This window comes from Eupeodes corollae, chromosome 3, assembly GCF_945859685.1.
Source record: "Eupeodes corollae chromosome 3, idEupCoro1.1, whole genome shotgun sequence".
Lineage (NCBI taxonomy): Eukaryota > Metazoa > Arthropoda > Insecta > Diptera > Syrphidae > Eupeodes > Eupeodes corollae.
Genome location: NC_079149.1, coordinates 49,795,123 through 49,818,869, shown reverse-complemented (window position 1 = coordinate 49,818,869; position 23,747 = coordinate 49,795,123). Strand labels below are relative to the sequence as shown.

General features: G+C 34.7%; 2 protein-coding genes across 6 annotated transcripts; one reads left to right on the top strand and one right to left on the bottom strand.

Annotated features, from left to right (window-relative positions):
- The first annotated feature begins 613 nt into the window (after positions 1-613).
- On the top strand, positions 614-1,191 carry LOC129948801 (uncharacterized). The gene is made up of 3 exons (XM_056059846.1): positions 614-766; positions 832-885; positions 946-1,191. Exons 1-3 carry the CDS (start codon positions 752-754, stop codon positions 1,165-1,167), a joined length of 291 nt encoding a protein of 96 aa, XP_055915821.1. The 5' UTR covers positions 614-751; the 3' UTR covers positions 1,168-1,191.
- On the bottom strand, positions 1,185-23,411 carry LOC129948800 (glycogen debranching enzyme). 5 transcript variants are annotated; one of them, XM_056059841.1, is made up of 11 exons: positions 12,680-12,847; positions 6,606-6,783; positions 6,370-6,544; positions 5,958-6,300; positions 4,495-5,901; positions 3,579-4,434; positions 3,343-3,520; positions 2,445-3,286; positions 1,919-2,390; positions 1,720-1,855; positions 1,185-1,654 (listed from the first exon to the last, which is right to left on the bottom strand). In XM_056059841.1, the coding sequence occupies exons 1-11, from the start codon at positions 12,830-12,832 to the stop codon at positions 1,613-1,615; spliced, it is 4,782 nt and encodes a 1,593-aa protein (XP_055915816.1). In that variant the 5' UTR covers positions 12,833-12,847; the 3' UTR covers positions 1,185-1,612. The 5 variants fall into 5 exon arrangements, with proteins under 5 accessions (XP_055915816.1, XP_055915817.1, XP_055915815.1 ...); XM_056059842.1 differs by lacking the exon at positions 12,680-12,847 and adding an exon at positions 23,229-23,411 and having other exon boundaries at positions 5,958-6,544; XM_056059840.1 differs by having other exon boundaries at positions 5,958-6,544.
- Between the last annotated feature and the right edge of the window lie 336 nt (positions 23,412-23,747).

Below are 23,747 nucleotides of genomic sequence, written 5' to 3'. Positions count from 1 at the left end.
TTCATTACCCGTGTTTCGGATTTAGTAGAATTTTACACAAATAACAAAAACAATATCAATACTACCAATAAAAGTTAAAGAAGAATCTTAATCTTACAACGGATGGGTTTTTAACATTTATACAAGTCTGGAATGGATCTTATGTGATTTCGTTCTCAAATGTTGGTACGATTGATATTGCATTCGTATCTTGAAGGCAGTGTTCGTTGAGTAGTTGTGCATTTGGACTCATGTGTTTTCCATTGGCGAAAAAAATTTGTCAATCTCTTGATATTATTTAATTTTGTTAATGAAAATGGACTAACTGGGCTTGTTTTGCAAGAATACAAAAGATAATTAAGTCTCACTATGTTTAAACTAAAGGTTTACCTCAGTTTAGATTAAATAAATCTTTTTGGTATTTCCACCGCACAAGAAGATTTATAAGTGATTAAGTTTGACAGTTTATTATTATTCTGACAGATCTTCTTTCAGTTGTACAAATTTTTAAAAACAAAAATCTGGCTACTGCCGATGTCTACTATACTATATATAGAATGCCAAAAAACACGTGTTATCAATAGTTGGGTAGCGAACTTCCGCATAATATAAGGTGAAGACTTTAATACATTAATTCGTATTATACTGTGTTTAGATTTTTTTTTAAAAAGAACAAAATTATTTAAGTCATCATGTAAATTATTGTCTGTCTAAAAATTACAAAGAAAAAAACATACATTTATTTCAAACTTTTTGGCACTTTGGATAAAAAATGCATCCTTCAAATGTAAGTTTCCCTTCACCATACTTCTTTAACATAATATGCTTTTAAATACATATGTGTCTCCTTAGTTTTTCCAAAATCAACACAATAGCCGAGAGAGGAACTATCAGTCAAATTTTCCAGTAAGCCAATAAATACAAAATTTGAATCCTAACTTTGTTCATTCATCCTCTTTTTTTCAGAATTTCCAATTTAACACAGCAGAACTTTATCCCCGAAGACGCCATACAGAATTTTACTACCAAACTTCCATACCTGAAGAATTCCAAAGTCGTAGCTTTGAACATCCTCCCATTCTTGATAGTCCCGATCCTCTATGGAATGAGGAACAACATAGAAAAGCGAAAATAAACCCACCAAAGAACTCTTCAATGCGTATCGTACGGGATAGTTACTTTTCATAAAATTTAAAACTCAAATCTTCGTCTTGTGGTTTGGTTTGATAAAATATTATTATTTATTGTAAATATAGTTTGCTTAATATTATAAAAATGAAACTTTTCAATCAACACGATAAATAATAATAATAAAGCAAGAAGTGATGTATTACATAAAAGAACTCTTATTACTAAACACTTGAGAAGGGAGGTTGTAAGTTTTGAAACTGTAAAGCTCCCCAGACTCATATTTTTGTGGTTCAGACAAACAGCTAAAAAACTAAAACTAATAACAAACATTATTGATAACAAATATTTCTTTCTTTTTGTCACTTAATTTTTTGGGGGAGTCGGTCGGTCGTCTCGTTTTATATAAAAAATGTGGAGTATTTCAATTTGTTTTAGCCATATCATGTCTCATGTGGCAGTTTAATTGTATTCAAATCTAATCAACGGTTAAACGGTTCGAGATCTACAATAAATCGCCTCCTATATGATGAAGATCATGAAGGACCTTTAAAAAATAAATCAAAAGAATCGTTACCAATAAATACATTAAATGCAAAAACTTGAACTCACCTCTAGGACAGTAGCAATACTCCAAGCTTGCGTTCGACAAGAGTCACGACAGAAGGCTCCCTTTTCGTTAGTCAACTCAGGTAATCCCCGCCAGTGGGATGTTTGAATTTCTTTCAAGTGCGCTTGAAGGATTTGCCTAAGAAAAACAATCACAAATCTCCTTGATTACCTCTCAAAATAAACCTCAATAAAATCTTACCATGTCTCGGCAATAGTCTCAGGGAGGTATCCACATTTCTTGGCGAAAATCAATCTAGCTCTCAAATAGAAACCAATTGGCCAAACCCATTCGGGTCCTTGATGATAGTTTGCTCCGTGCGCAACTGTTGAATCTCCCGAATCATCACTGTTGTCGTAGTTTCCTCGGTAGTTCCAATCGTCTGGATCGAGAGTCTTCATTCCGAGAGGTCCTAGGAGATGCTTTTTCGCAACTTCAAGTGCTTGCCAAGCATTGAAGGGATTAAAGAGTTCTGGAGCTACAACCATGGCAATGGGGTAGTTGCAACGCAGTTGGTAGTCAGTCCACTTTTGGGTTGCTCCTAGGGAGTCCTTGTAGATGAGCTTCTTATTAGCCAATGGGCCACGCTCTTCTTTTGTAACGAAGAAGTATTTCTCGAAGTTTTCATGAATGCGATCCGCCCATTCGCCATAGGTCCATGTTGTTTTCTCACCTATAGAAGCACAAAGGAGTTCGTATGGAAAGTTCTACTACTACAACTACTTACCATTTTTTCCGTATCTTTCCACAGATCTGTGAGGAATCAATGCCTCCTTGCTAAGCTGTTCCATGAATCTCAAAGCTGAAACTTGTAGACCGACCATTTCTACAGCTGATCCGTCTCGTGGCGTTATTGGTCTGCCTCGGTTGTTGGCTTTTTCCGACGAACCCATTTTGTCCATCCATGTGCCACAATTTGAAGCATTTCCTCCGAACACAAAGCCAGTGTCGGGGTTTACACCAATTTGATTGTTGAAGCCTTTGTCCTTCATGTGAGCATCAATTTCGTAACCTGCATTACGTTCACGATATTGCAACCCTTGGAAGTGAACATTCAGTGCTTCTTGCATCACATCGTAAAGGAATTGATCGTGCTCGCCAGGCGAGCAATGTGGAGAATCGTCTGTAGGGAAGATTCTGGACACCTTGTCCTTGAGAATTTCCTTGCCTTTTGGTGCTTCGCTGACGTATTGCTTAATGCTATGAAGCCACCACCAAACGGCATCGCGACAGTTAAAGCGTGGATTAGCTCCGCCATCGAGAAGATTTGGAATCAAGCCGTGACGCAAACATTCAGCGAAGCCAATGATAATGTAACGAGCTTCATTGAATCTGCCTGTGAGGAAAAGATTACCACGAAGGCCGATAAATGTATCACGACCCCAGCAACGCAAGTAGCCAGTGGCGAAGTGAGGAAGACCGGCTGATAGAGTAACACACTGTTCTGGTGGTGGTGGAGGCAAAATGCTTGGACTGAACTTTGGCAAATTGGCTGTCTTGCATATGGAAAGGAATTGAATGGTGGCCAAACCCAGAGATTGAGCGAAGTTACTTCCTTTACGAATAAACCTAGTGACAGAAAAGACTTAATATAGAGCGACTCTTAAAAGATGGAAAATACATACTCAGGCATCAAGGAATAGGCATGTTCAACAAGCATGTGATAGACTCCATTGAGGATAGCATCAAAGTAGCATGGAATTAAATATCTTGGAATTGTCTTCAATGGCTCAAACGCAAGTCTCAACCATTTGGCGAGCTTCTTGCAATCCTGGAAACGTCTCAATCTCTGTGAGATGTAATCTAAAAAATGTGCACGAATAAGTTTTAGGTCATAAAATTTTTATCCATAGTAACCTACCCATCATCCAATCGCCGTTCCTGAGATTGTCACACAAAGGATGACCCAAGTCATTCTTTGGTGCGATATCAGTCAAAATCGAAATAAAGCCTTGCAAACCACAATAAACGACTGGTCCATATCCGGGAATATCATATGCAGCTCCTCCCAAACCAAGATCTCTTTCTTCCTGATCACAACTGAACAAAGCTCTATTCAGATCAACGAAATCGAGATCGGCGATAATGGTGGCCAACTCGGCATGAACTGGACCGACTTCCTTCTGCAAAGCGGTAACAATGCCGTGCAGTTTTTCAAAGCTGGGACGAGTGGCTGGATTCAGGGACACCCTTACAGCAACAATAGATCCAGGCTTCAGATTCACAAAGTTCAACTGTGTCATATTGCCATCGATAACTGGTTCCTTGGCGAATATATTCGAATCAGCCAAAGAAATATGCTCACGAACATTCAACTCGAACTGTTCAAAGCCATTAATGACCTTGTCAGACTTCTTGAGCGGTGAGGGATGATCGAATGGTTTAGGGCCTTTGTTACGGAGTTCAGCTTCGAGAATAACTTCATCGAGACAACCTTCGAAACGAAGCGGACGAATAGGTGTTGGTCCGGCATACGGATCGGGGTAAGTGAAAGCGGTGTGGGCGACAAGAATAATACTTTCATGAGTCTTGGGAGAGTGTCGAGTAACGGCGACGACATTGGGATCCATTTGATCGACATAGACCTGACTGAAGCCTTCCTCCGCCAATTGGCCGTGGAGAAGATTCAAAGCTCGTTTGGCTCCGATAATTCCAGTTTTGTGTGAAACTGCTTTTCCCCATTCTTGGTACTCTCGTTGCTCATCAACAACATGGACCTAAAAGACATTTGAACAATTATCATTTATCAAAGTGAAAATTCTATGAATAAGACTTACGTGATGAGGTACCAGCTCATCGTATCCACGGTTGCTTCCAGTTGCGCAACAAGCCATCGAAACCAAAGCAGCCGATGGCAATAAGTCATACACCGAACGCTTCTCAATGGGCGAGGGGTTGTCATGTGTCAGATCCATGAACAGAGCATGTGCAATGTTTGGAGCCAAATGGCGCTTGGGAGAGACTTGGAAAGCTCCAACAGGCTCACCTCCATACCTGTAGACAAGTCTGCCTTCCTCATGGGAGTCCCAGGCCGATTGGGCTTCCCTGATCAATGAAGTGATTCCCAATCGATTTACAAAAACGTTGTCCGTAGCATCGGAGTTTGTGAATAACTCGGCTACCACATACAAATCGGGATTGACTTTTCGTGCAGCGTCAAGAAGATATTCAGCAACATGCAGAGGTGTTGAATGACAGTTGTCCAAACGGACACCATCGAAGATCTTGGCTGTGGTCTCGACGTATTTTCGCATGTGCTCCCACAAATACGGACTATCCTCAGGTTTCTCACCATAGCGCAGTTTGACACTGTCTCCCCAGGAGATCAACTCCCTCTTGAGATAGACGTTAGCCCGACCTGGCTGCTGTTCGGCGAAATCCTTCAAAGGATCAGTTGCTCCCATGACCCAACCATTGTGGGCCATTAGATATTTTCCATCCTCACCATACATACGCTCTTCAATTTCCGCTGGAGTTCGCCTTTCCACCACGAGGTGAGTAAAATATTGCATGAACACTGGGTACTTCTCTGAAATGACCCTGATCCTTGGACCATCCGGCTGAACACGCTCATACCGAACACCCGAAAGACAATTCTCCACAGCGGTGTGTAGATATTCCCAAATTTCAGTTGCTACATTATCGTTTAAAGTCTGCAAGTGCTGACGGAAGGCGTCAGTACACTTCCTGATACGTGATTCTTCATCAAAGCAATCGGCATGGAAAGTGTTGAAGATATCCAAAGCCAATGTCATATCAATGGTAGACGTAAAGCGTCTATATTCTGGATCTTGAATCAGAACGATTTCCTTGTGACGTTCGGCAGGTTGGATTTTCTTTCCAGGTGGTGGCTTGCTTCGAACCAATTGATCGAATTCATTGACAATCTTTGGCAGATGACATTGATATAATTCATGGATGTTGGCCTTTGGAAGATAGTTTGTCTTAAGCTGGTGACGCAAGGCGTCCAAGTGGCTTTCTTGATCGATGATTTTCGGAACGCCAACTTGTTCAAGAAGTCCCTCCTCAATGTCAGAGCCCGCTTTAACCAGAAGAGCGTCCAACAAAAATGCCGGTCTCAAATAGGGACAAGTGTGGCAGGAGTAGGTGCCATTCGGATAATCTGCCAGCCAGTTGGACTCGTTAGCAGTGTGATTAAGAACAATATCACAAATTGAAGCAATCTAAAAGAAATATGAGTACATGGTTACTCAAAGGAATATATTCAATTTGTACTTACTCCCCACTCGTGACGTAACTTCTTGATAACTTTGTCAACATCTTCGAAGGAAACTTTTCCCTTGGGACCAAAATGAGAATTCACTTTCAACTGATCGCGTAGAGAATAAGCCGAATGAGATAAACCTAGTTCTTGGATTGGTGTAAAATGAACTACGTTATAACCGGACTCCTTGGCAACTCTTAATTTGGCTTCCCAAGTATCAATTTGACCCAGACACTTGGAGAGAACAGTTTGACAACGAACCGAATCTAAAGGAATGATTTTTTGTGCTCCTGGTGGTCCGACATGAAGAGTTGGCTCAACTTGGACATAAAGAGATCCACTTGGTTCCTTTTCGTCACTAATGAAAGTACATTTTTTTTTATTAAAATACGGATTTGTGGAACTGAGAGAAATGTTCTTAACTAACCTATCTTTCTCCTTGAAAAAGAAACGGAAGGTTCCAGAAATGTTAACTTTCACCTCAGCATACGCATCAATATCAACAACATGGACGTATTGGTTTTTTGGTGAAGTAATTTGCTTTCCATATTTCGAGTGCCAATCAAGAACTCGATTATCCGTCCGAATGAATTCTTTCTTACCTGAAAGATATTGAAGGTTATAAAAAAATACCCTAAGTAAGATGTAGATCAGGTAGCTTACCATCGCCAGGATAGTTTGTATAGAGGATTATTTCTTTTCCCAGTAGAGATGCATCTGGGTTTAATCTCAGCACCGAACCACGTTTCAGTCGGAACAAACTGCTATCCATGTTGCCCTGTTGCAGGGCTATGGTAACTATTTCGAGGTCGGTGCCCATTTCAATAATTTCAAAATCGTTCTAAATTGAAAAAATGATCATAAATTAAAGTAAAGTTTTTTAAGCATTTTAAGACTTAAATTGTCATTTCCGTTAAGATCGTTGTCATCGAAAGTTAGTTGGTTTTAGTTCATTGAGCTTTTTAGCAGTCTAACTCTAGGGGCTAAGTCAAACATAACAGAGATGAAACGGTTGAGTAACAAATAAAGACCAATATATCAATAATATCTAATATAGTTCAAATTCATCTAATGTAATTTTTTTATAGTTGTATTAAAATTGAACCTATTTTGTAAATTGAAACCCTGGAAATTATTTCCCCAAAGTCTTATTAAGATGTTTTTAGCAAGAAACAAGGATTTTGTATTGTCTTTTCTCAAAATGTCATTCAAAATGTGAACAAAAATGACTGAATCGTTTAATACCATTCCTATTATTGGACTTTTACGCTGTTAAATATATTCAATCTTTAATCTTCCCACATTTTATAACACAGAAAAAGTTCTTTTCGCATCACTATACTATTTTCCATAACATACCCTGGTTTGAAATTCTGTTTACTGACTCTCTGATAAATGTAGCAGATTTATAACTTCCACAAAAATATTCAATAACCCTTTTTTGTATTTATTTTATAATTACGGAAAATAAAACAATTGAATTAACTTCTATTCAACAAAAACAAAATGTTACACATACGCCACAGTGCACCTTGTCAACCGAAACTATTAAAATTATATAAAATTTAAGGTAAAAATAAAAGTTCGCAACTTTTTACTTCCGTAAACATCTGAGCTTTTGGCATTTTCTAAATGAAAATTGCGGCTGCAACGTAATATTACAGAAACAAACAAAGCTTAAAGCGCAATTTGTTTGTGTTATGTCTTTTTATATGCTTAAAAGTTCACACGCCGAATTGATTGTATCCGCTGCGCTTTGAAGATCTTGCATATGTACAGTACATAATTTCATCTACGTACTGATTTAGCTACATACGTGTAAAATAAATGTTTGTTTTTATTTATACATGTTCTTTGTATAATTTGGTTTTTCGATTTATTTATGTCTTTTTCACGAAAGTGGTGAAAACAGTGAGATTAAAAATCCTGTTTGAAATAGAAGCAGATGTTTGCAGACTTTGGCGATGATTTTCGTTAATTTGTATGCGTTTTTTTGTTTTTACTCAGAAGCTATAGCGGAAGATGTTTGATAATTTAAAAACTTGACAAGCCAATGTAAATTACACTTGTGACCAAAAAATTGACACAAGTCGAACGCTAGTGGTCAGAACTCCGTAGCAAAAAAAATCAGAAGGATTCCTTCTTTTCCTGATTTTACTATCTTAAAGCCATAACTTTTAGCTTTATAGTAACTGGCGTAAGCTAATACTATCAGCTTTAAGGTGCTAAGATCTAAAAAAAAGATTTTGTATAACATAGTGAACGAGAACGATGGTTTTCAAATAAAATGTTTCATTTTGAATAGCCCGCTATTTTGGCAGCTGACACTTAGGTTTCATCTTTTGACATTTGACAAGTATAAACTAAAATGGTCGCATTCACAAAGCTAGTCCAAACGTAGTCAAAATTCAACTAGCTTTGTGAATGCAAAACTACACTACAAAGCTAGTCAATCTGGAACTGTCATATTATTGACAAATGCAAATATATAAAATAAGAAACATTTTTGATTTGATACCTTTAACTTATCTTTTGTGTGTTTTGAATTCAATAAAATCTAAATTAAGACACAATTTGAATGATTTATATTTTTATTTAAATACTGGACGATTTATTTTATTTCTGAAACGTCAAAATCATTCCCCACTAACTTTGTACCCGAATTTCTTACACTACGTTGGAGGGGAAATTTAAACTACTTTTGTAGTTAGATTTAGACAATCAGAATCCCTTGACTACGTAGTTACTAGTTTTGTGAATGCGACCAATGTAACTAAACCAGAGGGATACACGCTTCAAAAACGCATTCAATTGCTTAAATGTTCTAACAAAAATGTTGAAGTCACAACAACACTTAAACTATAGTGGAAAGATTTGAGATTTTGGTTAAAATTTGCTATTAAAAATGGGAACCGTGTGCGTTTTAAGAAAAGCTTAACACATTGCTGCTATAGTTCGTGGTGTTGACGAAAACGCCTGTTTTTCAAATTCTCTTCGATCTTTTTATGCATTCCAAAATCAAAATGACACCCTATTTTGCATAAAGACTATGTTCATAAAGTGTATGTTCATAACTCAAACCCATCAATTACCAGCGATGTCGTATCTTTATTTATTGGGTCTTTGTAAGGTTTCAAATTGATTCTGGGTACAATCGGCTTAGTTTTAAGTAATTGCCATATTTGTGTCTAAAATTGACTATCACCATAACTCTTCGAACTCAATTCAATTCGATTTAAAAATTCATTGGTGCCATCTTGACATTTTAAAGTGTTTTCTATAAAATCGTCTAAATAAAAGTGGCATATCGGGCTGTTCTGGGATAATTTTCTTATAAATGCTTGTTTCTTTAATGTCGTAAGATTTGTTGGTGAGAAAGTTTTGCAGTCGTTAGCTCTATTTGCATTGCGACAGAAACGTCAAATTTGTTGGACAATGATTAATCATATTTTTGTTGTAATAGCTTTCTTAAATCACCTTTCATGGATTAAATTCTTTCGTTTCATCAAAATCACCTTTCACCCCCGGATTTTTGTCGAAAAATTATCTGAGAAAACTAGGCCCGTTTTCAACATGGAGGCTAGAAACTCCAAATTTGTTGAATAATGAATAATCACATTTTTGTTGCGACAGATTTTTAAAAACACCTTTCATAGATTAAATACGTCCATTTTGTCATTTATCAATAATCAACTTTGCTGATTTCAACCCCGGAAAATGATCTGTGGAGATGAGGCCCGTTTTTAACTTGGAGACGAACTAAATAAGCAAAATTGATGCATGCGGCTTTCAAAAAGTCCAAGAATGGTTGTTGAAAAGCCTCTCTATCGTCGACCTGTTATTCGTTGGTTTGTAGGTTGGTTGCGATTGACCTTCCTTATTTGAAAATAAGACTTATGCAACTATGAACAATATTGAGATTTAATTAATAATTCTTTTACTGCTGGGATTGAAAGATGTTGATGTGGATATTTTCAACAAGATGGCGCAATTTACTATTCACGCAACGAAACAATCGCAGTTTTATAGGAAAAAGTTTTCTGCCGGTGTTATTAGCTTCCCATAGCAAGTTATTGTAATGGGTCCGATTTGTCAAATTGATATTTTTGAAATGTCTTGACGTTTCAAGAGTCGTTTTCAACATTTGGTAAAATTTTGAGAAAAATCGGATTGACCGTTTTTTTATAAAAAATTAGCCTGACAAAAGCATTACTTAAAGTTCATAAAAATTGAATTTCGATTCCAATATCTTTTCAACAATTTGAGATTATCACTTCCAACTTAGGTATTTTGTCTTCTAAAACCTATTGTTTTCAAGATTCGGTAGAATTTTAAGAAAAATCGAATTAACAGTTAACAAAAAATAAAAACCTAAAAACAGTATTACTAAAAGTTCGTAAAAATTGATTTTCGACTCAAATATCTTTTCAAAAATTTAAGATATAGGCTTCAAATTAATATTATTTTATAAAAAATATTGTTTTCGATGTTCAGTAAATTTCTTATAAAAATCAAACAGACCGTTTTTTTATAAAAAAAAATTATAAAAAATGATACCTAGGTAAATTTATTCAATTTCATTCCTTAAATTTGTGTTTGTTTATAAGAAGTACAAAATTTTCAAAAATGCTACTAAAATTGGTAAAAATTGGATTTCGACTGAAATTCTCGTTAACAAAAATAGGTTTTGAAATCAAACAATTTCATTATATGCAAAATATTGTTGGTAATTTTTAAAATTTTAAGAATAATTTAAATGACAACTTAAAAAAGAAACACGAAAACCTACAATCTTTAAAGCGACTCAAATCGACAGACGGGGTGGGGTGTGGGTCGCATCCCAGCCTCATTTTTCTTTACGAGATGATCACGATTGGCCAACGGTATATTGTGATTTAAGACTTTATTCTTTGGGGCCATAATAAGATAAGGTATAAGCCAATGATCCACAATCAAGACGTTAAGAATAGAATTCGTTTGGTTATTGAGGACAAAAAACCACAAAAATGCGAATTGGTCATAGAAAATATCATGAAAAGGCTATGGTGCTGCAAACTGTAGCCGTTGCTACGATTTGGTTGACATCGCTTCCCATTTGTTAACAACGAGAAATAACTTCCTCATTGCAATGAAAAAACAATCATCGATATTTCTTAAAAGTTATCTTTTTTTTTAATATAATTAATATAAAATGAAACCTCTTTGTGGGAAACATTTATTTATGCTTAAAATTATCTCAAAAATTAAGAAATGAAAGCTCTCAGTAGAAAACCTTATATTATGCTTAAATAAAATTGGGAAATCCTTACAAAACAAACTTAAATGGAGAGGTTATTTTCAAGGTCTAAGCTTAACTAGTAAGCGCAATGCTAGTGAAACAATTGACTCGACCAACTGGGGACCCACAATTTCATTATTTAACAGAGACAGCTATTGGAAAATCCATCAGAGATTTCAGTTCAGCAACTCTGTAACTTATTTTTCACATGTGGGAGAGACATGTTCAATTAACTGGATTTTATTATTATTAATTAATTGTTTTTTTTGTTTTCTTATATTACTTCAACCTTTTGACCAATATTAAGCTTGTTGTTCATTCATAGAATACGTGATGATTGTTCATGTTCAACTCACAAGCTCTTATCGTTAAATTGAAAATAATTGTGTCATATTTTTAAAACCATCTATGGCACGCTTTTTCTTTTCTTGGAAAGTTACCGATAACCAAGAGAGTATTCTATAATCTGGATTGAACTTATTTAGTGAAAAAAATATAAAATATAGGTACTTATGCATAAAAATGGAAGAAAAATTGAAAATAACACCAAACAGATGTTTTGAGATTCTACAACATATTTTATACATTTTGTAAAAAGAAATGTCTTAATTCAGCACTAGTTCAGTGAACTCAAAGCAACATGAAAAAAAAACAACTCTATTACAAACATTTTGTACAGTTTTTTTGGCACTTCAAAACTATTGTAAGGTCTTCAACAATTATCACAAAACTTAACTGGCTAAATCACCAAATTAATTCGAATCAATTAAAAAAAGAAAACAAAAAATAAAACAACATAAAAAAGCTAACATCTGCACCAAATTCCTATAACAATTTTAGCCAATTTAAAAAAGAATAACCTAAACGAAAAAAGTCAAAACCAGCGATCACGAGTCAATGTCACCAATGCTCCTCTAAAATGATTGCAGGCAGACAAACGACGCCTTCGTGCCAGCCGCCCAATCAACTGCATCACATTTAAGGTTATTTCTGGCCCTTACAGCCACACATCTCGCTCTTACCTCGTCAATTGTATGTATTTATCGATCAAGCAAAACTATCAAGGCGCCCGTTAGTCGCTCTTAACTTTAAATCGCAACAATCAAAACAATAAAACAAAAAAATAGTCACAAAATTAAACTTAGAACAAGGAAACTGAATTGCATCGATTTAATTTTAAGCTTCTTTACACTTTATAGCATTTCAATTGTCGTTACGTTGATTATATTATGACTCTGCTCTCAAGGTATACCGTGACAACAATTGATTGTATCGAGAATTCAAGATCGATTAAAATGCAATAGTTCATCAACAAGATCAATTAGGGCAACAACGCAACGGCGAAAACAACAATATACCGATTAATTGATGCGCTAAATAAACTGAACTGTATCGCTAAGGCACTTTCCATAATCATAACGGACGATAGGAGGACGTTATTTCAAAAAATATGACATACCGATTCCATTTCCAATGCACTTGACTTGTTTCCCATGGCTAAGGAACTTTTTAACCAAACATAAACGCCTATCAACAATTGCAGCACAAAGAGCCATGCAGAAATTAGCGACGACCTGGAGTGCGTGTAGAACTGATTTAACCGTTCGATCATGGCTAACGAATAATGAAGACTGTTCACCGTTGAGTTCGCTGACAATTCGCCGCAAATTCAATTACAGTCAATTCCCTCAGTCTGATTTTGGCACAATCAAATCAAAAAAATCAATTCGTTAAGCTTGACTAATCGTATGCTTTATATTGATGCTTCGCTGTCTATTAGGGAGAGAGAGAATCAGAAAGTGATGAGATCCGATTGCTTAATTGAGTTAAGAAGCTGCAGCTGAAAGACCAACGCGCAGTCTTTCTTTAGAGGCTAATTTATTTAATTGTTTTGCTTTGAATAAAAATAATGCTTCGTTATAAATATAGACTTTGTGGTGTGGCGGAAAGTGGAAAGAATGCCGACGAACGACGCGACGACGACGGTCGACGGCATCGGGCGTAGCTCACCGGGACTTGTCTGGTGATTGAACAGATGACATTTGATTGGAATATCGATCGTAATTTAATTTACATTCTGGCGCGCAATAAATGTTTTACAACGTTATAACATTTCTATGACAAATGGCGAATTATTTAAAATGAATGCTTTATTTTTGTAAAAAAAGATCTCTTGTTTTTAAATATAAACATAAGTTTCGAGCTTGTAACTTTGTGGTGTGAATAAACTTATGCATGTAACCCCAAATTCAAATCTTTTTAATTTTATTTATTTAGCATTTAAAGTTAAAATGTAGACATATTTTCTTAAAGTTTTGTTGAAGATTTAAGTTCCAATCGATTCACTATTGTATCTTCTATAGCAATCTTATACAAATTTGTTCAAGCTTCTTTAAAAAGAGCAAGAGTGGGATACGGTGTAAGTTGGTCATCCAGTTATATTTGTTTTGGTTTTTCCAGATTAAATTATTAGTATTAGCAAAATGTTTAGTATTAGAAATCATAGTTTCGCTGAAAATAGGAAATATCTAGTCTTAGTCGATATTTTTTACATGAAAAACAAACATCATTTTAAGAAAACGCATATTTTCTTTCACTCATGTGAAATGATTAGTGAATATTAATTGTTTTTGCGCTTCTATTTGGGATAGGTTTGTTAGGTAGATGGGCAGGCAATTATTGATGTTATTACCACACTAAGATCAATATAAATCCATTGTGATACCCCAAAGTCCATGGATTGATTTAGCCATTTAGATGCTTTTTTTTATTGCAATGGCTGGGAAAGACATAGTGTGGCAAGGAATTCCACATTCGCGTAGTACGGCTAAAAAATGAATCTCTGTACTTGACAGTACGACCGAAGTTGGGCTAAGGGTATACTGAAGAGCATTATTAGAAGCGCGAGTATTACGGTTGAACTGTTTAAGGGGATGAATGCAACTGGCTATTTCTCTAGAGCATAAACCGTTAAAATAACGGTAAAAGAGGGTGAGACAAGAAACATTTTGATGATGTTCAAGCGACGTAAATGATCTTATGAGGTCAATCAATCTAAATGCTGTACGTTCAATACTGTCCAAGAGGCTTAAATTAGTTGCAGGAGCACCAGCCCAGATATGGGAGTTATACTCAAGCTTTGGACGTATATGAATCATGTAGATAACAGCCAGATCAAAGGGGGAGAAAAACTTCTTGCATCGCCTTAGAAAACCCAAAAATTTTGCGGCATTTCTGGCTACATCGCGTATGTGACCGTTCCACAAAAAGTGGTTGGTGATACAGATACACATATAATGAGCATATCATATTTTGTTATTGCAGTTCTACATCCGAAGAAGAGGGATGTAGGTCTGAAAACGAATATGAAAAGCTAAGAATAATATCGCCAGCGAAACAATGTATTGAATTAGAAGTTGCAGAAAGGAGATCCATAATCAAAATCAGAAAGATTGTTGGAGATAGAACAGAGCCCTGGGGCACACCAGCATTAATTTTGTGTCTTTGAGACTTGAATCCATCCAATACAACTTGTATTGAACGATTGGAAAGGTAATTACTAATCCAATGAAGGAGGGATTTATGAAAACCGAAAGAACGCATTTAGATTTAGAAGCCTAATAGATTGCTCGTCCGAAAATGTCTACCAGTTCTTCAAGATTATTGAAGAAGTGTCTTAGAGTTTGTTTCTAGTGTGACTTCTTGCTCTTGCTCACTGCAGCCCTTGCACATATCATCGGTGGCTAGCCGCATTTTCTTTTAATGTCAACCCAACAGTTTGTGACTTTTTATTCTGCTAACAAGCAATTTTCTGTCTTGGTGCATAAACGAACGGAATCTAGTTTTATCGAATTTGAAACATAATTTTCTGACTGTGGTACTGCTTTCGAGGCTCTACCATCTTGCATGACCTGTCTTAGTTGACAAGATGGAGTGTTTATACGTGAATCTATATAGATTGGTCCAGTGTTGTACCTTTGCTTGCCAGCTCATCAAATCTCTCGACCCCAGGTACATCACTGTTAACTGGTACCTAGCAGAGTTCTAGGCGACAATATTTTACAAGTATCGATTTAGTTACTATGACAGAAATCGTATTGCTCCTTGGCTATCAATAAAAATGGTGATATCAGCTTGTGATAGCGCCATAATTTAGACCTGTTTCGCAGCGTTTTCCACTGCCAATACCTAGGCTTCAAAGTACTGCTTCGATCGGAGAGTCTAAAGAAGTTGGCAAGATTGAATAAAGTGTTTCAGAAGAGAAACCTTCACCTACTCCAGCGTCCGTTTTAGAGCTGTCAGTATATATGGACATTGTCGACTCACTCATGTGTGGAACATTACTCACTTTTATTACTATCAGCGAAGATAGTACAAAAATGTTTTTGGGCTACTTTTTGGCTCCTAATTTGGGTAACCAAAAATCGAACTAGTCAAAAACATGGCATACTGCTTACAGATCTTTCTCGGGCAATTGTTTTGATTTACCTCTAATAAACATTAACGCAAATGATTATTTTTTAAAGTGTACAAAAGGTAAAATATGGTAACGTACTATCGACAAAACTTTCACCATAATTATGATGTAATAAAACTTAGAATTTGTGCAAACATTTTCGCACTAAATAAAAATCAAAAGACGGTATAAAAATATTCAATATGATAACATGTTTTTTTTTTCTACCTAAAAACTTCCTTCCTAAAATGGTGTGTTTTTAGCTAGGACGAATATTTGATTCATAAGTTTCGTAGGAACGAAAAGAAACCATATACATTAGGTACTAAAAATTAAAGGGTTTTGATGTCGGGCAAATTGATACAACTTATTAAGTTCTGACAGTAAAGTCTTGTTTGGCTCAGAAGGACGATTCCTTTTTTCGAATCCCTTCTATCAATTTAATTTCGTTGATTATTTTTTAAGAAGATTGAGTTTCTGATGAAGAAGGTTTTTTTCAATAAGTGATTTTATTGATTTTTATAGTGTTGACGAAAACCCAGGTTTATCAATTTCTTTTCTATTTTTGGAATTAGGCATTCAGCAAACGACATAACAAAGTATTTTGCACATAAACTAAATCTTGAGGCATTAAAAGGTAACACAGTAATCAGCGAATCTTCATGAAATGAACATATTTTGTATGATGACGCTCATTTTCACTTCGGAGGCTACGTTGCATTTGGGGCTCTTCAACCTAGTCGTGTCACTATTTGGTGCGGTATTTGGACTCTCAGTGTGAGTAGAATGTTGAACCTCTCTTATTCGAACATAAAGCAGGTGTCACTTTGAAAAGATTGCACTATAATGGAATTATTAATGATTTCAAATGTCGGAATTGGATTTTCATTGATATGAAAATAACGAAAAAATCGTGATTTTGCAAAAAATATTTTCTAATCTAACACATTTAAGCCCATTACTTTTATAGACGTGTGGTTTTCATGAAGAAATAAAACACATATATGTATTTAAACAAAGGTTTGCCTTTATGTTAAAAAAATGATTTCTTGCAAGTGACTATAGGTCTAATAAATTCCACAACTTCCAATTGTATCCAATTCAAAAACTGTTTCCAGCAATAAATAATGTATGTTAGTAATAACACCCTGAATATTATCTTCCAAGGCTTCTATCGTTTCGAGTTTATTTGTCTAGACAATCTACTTAACGATCGCAAGATCTGGCAGGCCACGCAACAAGTCGAATGGAAATTGGACGCAGTGCACGATGCATCGCTCAAACCGAATTATTATTTTAGATTTGTAAAGGTTATTCAGAATTCAGTTTATGTAGTATGAAATAAAAGATCAAATTTAACTTAAAGCAAGTGACAGAAAAAAGTATTGCCAGATTGAAAATCACACCTCTAAGAAAATATCGCTATACGCCAAAGCTCTACAATCGATTCAAGAACTTGATTATGGAATTTTAAAAAATATCAAAATAAAACCTCTTTACATGAACTTGGCTAGTTGATAGGTTCATGAATGTCAAATGCCGGGCTGCGAATTATTTTTACAGCTCAATTTGTTCAAAACCACACATTCTACTAAGCCAAAGAGTTATAACAAAAAGTCCTATGGAGAATAGATAACCCGCATAGGGGTAAATCCCACTCTTCTAGACGTTTTTTACACGATTACCATATGTACCTAAGGTAAGATCAATTTCCCAAAACATATTTTTCTATTTGAATATTCCAAACGAGTCCATGTACTTTTTCTCTTCCCAATTAAATTTCAATTTACAATTTATTTGTTATTACTCTTTAATTTGTTAAATAGTCCTATAATTTCACAAAATACAAAAAATCTACATATTATACTGTGTCTCTTAATATCCAACTTTCTTTTCTCACCACTTAAAGCCAACCACACTATATCAGATACAGAAGCTCAATTTTCCTAATTGAAGACCACACGCAATTATTTATTATTATATCCAATGAATGTGCAACCAAACGAACAAACACCAATATTGACTATAATAGAAGAGGAGTGTATTAAATTGTATATACTTATAGTTAGTACATATTTATTGTCTGCTTGGGAACGAATACTTTACTTATAAAAATAAAATTAATAAGTCATCTTGCCCTCTAAACAATACAAAATACAATCAATCTATTTTATCGTTTTCAATAGAATTAAATTTTTATTTGTCGCCATCATTGCAAAGAGAGATAAAAATTGAAACTATAAAATATAGAAGAAAAGTTAAGTACGCACGACATTGTATCACGAACTTGCTCTAAAGAAAAAGTAACTCTGTCAATATGGACAAACTTGACGACTTTTTATTTTGTATAACAATCGGCCATATATTCACGGTGAAAACGAAATATCACATTAATCTTTTACTGATTTCCTTTTAAATCATAATTATTTTAACACTAACAGCTGTTTCCAGCTTAAAATCTTAACATAAAATCGCACCTTTGCCGATCGAAATCAGGCATGAGGAATGTAGGGATATGGTGAACACTTATTTCCAAAGTGAGTGCTTATGTAGTTTCCTTTGCATGATGTTTAGGGCGTTGAACGGTCATGCCAGAGTTCTTGGGTTCAAAAACCCTGCCTTTGACATATCAAGTTTTTTTTTCGCAGTTACTGCCTCTTGCGAGAAATTGACAAATCCTCCAAGAGTAATTCTTTTAATGAAAGGTGCTTTCTCAAATTGGACTTTCGGATTCAGCTTCAAACTGTAGGTACACACAGGAATTGTTGAGAGTTGTAAGTCACTAGGCCTTAGTTCTCAACGGACTGTTTATTTATTATGTTGCCAATATACAGCACAAGCCACGCTGTACTCAGCTAACAACGAAACTTCGAGACACAATTCATTTATATCAACTTACCATCGGTCTCAAAAGCTCAACATTTCACGCACTAGCCTCGATTCTATAAAAAGATCTCTGAAATTGAATAACGAGCAGCTGGAATTGGACAACGATGCTAGGAGTATTTCCATCTCAGCATGGCTTAGTCAACAAACAAAATTTTAGCATTTCTGCGACTTGAGAAATCGAAACGTTATTACCGAGAAACCAATGCATCTACAGAGTGTGACAATTTGGTGCGGATTGTGAACTTGTGGCATCATTTGACTACTTTAATTCGAAAATGAGGCTTAGAAAATCATTTCGGTAAAGGGTGGGAGTTTCACAGCCGTTATAACCGACTTTTTTTCGGGTTTCCTGTTCCATGGAGGATAGCGCTCCATGCCATAAGCCCATGGCATTTTGAGCTGCGAGGAGGACAAATGTTATTCCAATGTTCAGGAATGAGTGAAGCACTTTAAGCAATAATACTTGGAAAAAATAATTAAAAACTTGTCCTTCGACCACCCTTACATCTCATTGATTATACTTAATAGACGTATGCTAACAATTACCATTGAAACCCCACACTAAGGGAATGTAAGGATTTTTTAAAAGGAATAATAGACAACAAAAATTCTTAGAATCACAATAAAAGAGACTTTATTTTTTTCCTCGAACCCTAACTCTAAGTCTTAGTATAGAAGGTCATTTAAGTATAAGTACCTATTGCTTTTGCTAACAGTATCAATTTAATGTGTGTAAAACATTCTGATAAATTAGTATATCGTATCTCATCACTTTTTCAATGTCAATAATTTATACTTTTTGTTGTTGTTTTGTAAAGGAGTGCGATGGATTTCTAAAAATAATTTGAATCCAGATATGAAATAAAGAAAGAATGTTGTGATATCAAAAAATAAAAGAATGTTGCTGGAATTTATAAGCAAATAAAAGTTGAAAAAGGTGGGTTTTATCGGAATTTAAGGGAGAATTTTTTCAAGTGAAATTCGATGGACTATTGAGTGTAAAAGACTATAAATAAAAAGTTAAAAAATTGTTTAGATGTGGGACCATTACGAAAAGGAGATGTTGTCTAAGACCACCACTGACAAAACCCAAAAGTATTATATTTATTTATATCCACTGATAATGCCAATTTGTGCAGAAAGTTAAATGGAAAAAGGTCCCGGGAAAAAAAATTACAATAAACCTAGTAAAATGACAACCCGTTCAAAACGACTTTAACAAACATATTCGATTTTCTTTCCCCCGAATCTTCCCATATATCCTTCTGGATCCAAATGTACCTTAAGGGAACGAAGACGATAACTACTAACCTCTTGTTTCTAATTATAGCTAATATATTGTATTTCGTCTTTTAAACCGATCATTGGAATTTTTGGCAGGTTGGTTATATTTTATTGACAATTTCTGTCATTGGGTAAATATTTCCTAAAGTTGGAATTCAAAGAAAATGGAACGCTTTAAATAAAACGACGATGTTCCAAAAGGTGAATTTATCAATCATTAAAAACGTTTTTCATCATTGAGAAATTAGAAAAAACGAAAAGAAAAGTTCTGTGTTGAATAATGTATTTTCTGTAGAAGAAAAATTGTACAACTCATTAGCCGTGCTTTTTAGTATGACATATATAGTACAGTGAGAAATTGCCAAAAAAACGATCCGTAGTAGGCTCGTTTTTATATTTGAAAGTTGATACAATTGAATGTTTGCCAGAATAATTTATCAAAAAATTCCAAAAAAAATAGCGAAATTCAGACCATGGTGAAATCAGGTAAGCTGATTTTTAATAGTTGACTTTTAAAATCAAGAGGATACGTCTGTGTAAAGCTAGGCATATACGATGAACATGTTTGATAGTCGATTTCAGAGTTTTAACCAAACAATTTGACATAAAATACAAACTTCAAGAAGGGGCTTGTTCGTAGATTACTACATTAACATGTGATGTTGAAGCGAGCTTGAAGCTCGCCTCAATTCTTTATATACCTGAATAGAGTTGAAATGAGCTTGATTCCCCAAGCGCAATCGGGTCAAAATTTGTAAATTTGTGAAGAAAAACGTGTGTGGAGGAGTTGGTTTTACAGATAATGCTTTATGGTCTGTTTATTTGCATGTGTGTGTACAAAAAATAAAGTTTTCTTTTAATCAAAAAAAATTGCACATGGGGTATTTTTATATGGTGCTGAACTATTCAGTCCTTCATTGTTTAACACGAATCAAACTATCTCACTTGCACTTCATAAGAAACATCGAAACACCATTTGCGTTTTAAAAGTCATTTGTAAACCTTCTTGAGTTGTGGACACACCAAAAAGATTTATTCAATCTAAACTGTAATAAACCTTTGGTTGAAAAATAGCAAAACTTAATTATCTCTTCTTTTGTTTTCTCTTGCGCAATAAGCCCAGTAAGACCATTTTTTATTAACAAAACTAAATAACATCAACAGTAACAGATTGATTTGTTCCCCAATGGAAAACACATGATTCCAAAATGCACAACAAATGCAATATCAATCATACCAACATTTGAGAACGAAATCACATAAGATCCATTCGAGACTGGTATAAATGTCAAAAACCCATCCATAGTTAGATTAAGATTCTACTTTAACTATTATCGGTAGTATCCATACTGCGGATATTGTTTTTCTTATAAGTGTAAAATCCTACTATACTATTGATAGATTTTCCGACAAAACACGGGTATAAGCTTCAAATCGACACCAAACATTACAATTTGACTCTCTTACTCGCTTTAAAATATCAAACAAAATGTTCAATCAAGGATATCTATAACTGGCTCCTTATTTTAGGGGTCAATTATAGCTATCATTTATTTTCAGCATTGAAACCGATTATTGGAATTTTTTGAGAGGTCGTCTATAATGATTATTACAAATTTCTGTCATTAAGAAAAAAATCCTGATTGAAATCCTCTGACAAATTTTTACTGACAAAAATCTCTCATTGAAATTGTGTGGAATTGGGACACAAATCAGTGGAAAGTTTCGTTCCACTCTTGAACTTAAAATTATCAACTCTTTAGGAAAATGATTTTTTGTTCAGAAAATAGAAAAATTACTGGGCAAATAAACATTCTTTATGTGATTTTCGATCGATCAATCTATACTTTTTTATTAATTCCTAATCAAAGGAAAACGCAATCAAATAGCTATTCAAAAAACCTTCCCCGATTGATTTCAATAATAGCTATTACTGGAGCCTTAAAGCCCCGTATCAAGTTCTACTTTCGTAAAATCTATAATCACAGCAAATTTATGCGACTAAGTTGCGTATTATAATCTAACATTTTATCTTTCAAATATATTTTAATCTTGTTTGGAATCACACAATATAATTATCATCAGTAACCACGAGAATCTCAAAGGTGTAGTTAAAATTAAAAATTAACAATAACAATTTTATTAAAACCACAAATCTTATTTCTATTTACTCAACCAGATATTTAAGAGATTTGATTGATATAAAAAGAGATAAAACAAATTGTTAAGTCGTTGATTTTATAATCTATTAGCGACATCTTTATGATTAAATTTGATTAATTGAAATCTGAAATGCTCAGTTATTTTTATATCTCCCGAAAATAAACTTGGAACAGATGTTATTCACTAACTAACCGGCAACATTTTGTTGGGTTCTTGTGTATACAAAAAATAAGAATCTATCTATAGCCTTTATCATGTGAGCTTCTGCTTACGTAATCAGGTCGTTTACTACGAAATGCATAAGTACCAACACCAACCCACCCACCCCAAAATAACCGCACCAAATCCAACCCTGCAAGGCTGCAAACACACCCATTTTTTGATATCCTACTACTACCTACTATCAATTCAATGCGTAGAATGAAATTGAAAGTTTGTTGACACACGAGACTCTTCTCTTCCTCAAGAGTCACGAATAAAATCAAACAAATAGAAACTGACATAAATAAACAAACAAAACAAAGATACATTTTTTGAGATACATCCGTTTTGGTAAAAACTTTCAATACCAGAAAATTGTAAAAAAAAAATAAAAACATTTCATTGTCCCAGTTGCATTGACACCATTTCGCGTTGCACTCTTGGCTTGGCATAGGTATGATGCACTTGCACTTGTTGATTATTGAGTCTAAACATAACCCACTAACGCGAAGGTGAAAGCAAAAGCTTCGTTGGCTATTTTTGAATTAAAACTAAAAAAAAAACTAAGTAACATCTTAAAGTTTCACACTATATCCTCTCCTTGATTGTAAATTGAATTTTCTTAACAAAGCATTTTCAATATGAAAAAGTCCTTTTTATCTTTTCACATCGGGTGTGTACAGTACGTGAACATAACATAACTGAAGTATATCTGATGGATGATGAAATCAATCTTTTATTCGAGTTGACCACTTATCATATTATATTTTATCTTTAAAAGTTTATCAATATTTTATCTTAGCATATTCACTTTTGACCTTCACAGAGGAGCAGCTTTAATTCATAGCAAAAATAAAATTAGACCACTTTGATTCTTTTTTGAATATTTTGTAGATTGAAACAAGGGAGTTGATAACAATTCTCGTTTTGTGTTATTTTTATGGCTTGAAATATTGGCAGTTTACAAATCGTTCGTTTAAATCAAAAAGAAATTAATTTCTAATAATTTTCTCACCCTCTCTTTTAAGTTAAATAAATTTTAATTTCGTCGAATTTAAAAATTAAAGTCGTACAAAAATATTTCAAAATTTTCGAATCGGAGTAACAAGATTTTATTCAAACGTTCACTTCACCGCCGGATTGAAAATTGAATGAGAAAAATATACTTGAAGGTGACCTCTAAACTGTCAGCTGTTAAATGCGGAGCTTTTTTATACTAAAAACTTCGACAACAACACGACAGCGAGCTGCGAAGACAACGACGACAACGGCGGCTGGCGGTAGCGGACGAGAACGACTACGTATGATTATTTGCGCTGGCGTTCATTGTGTGGCTCTCTGTGTAGTATATACTGTTACAACACACCCCCAAAAGCCAATAGTGCGCCCAAAAAATAATAAAAGCAAAGTTCATATAAAATTATGCCAAAAAGAGAGAAAGTGTTTTACTAAAACCGGAGAGAAAGAATGAGAGAGAATAAGTGGAAGCACGTGGAAAAGCAAAATAGTGCTTTTTATATAAATGTTTGTTTAT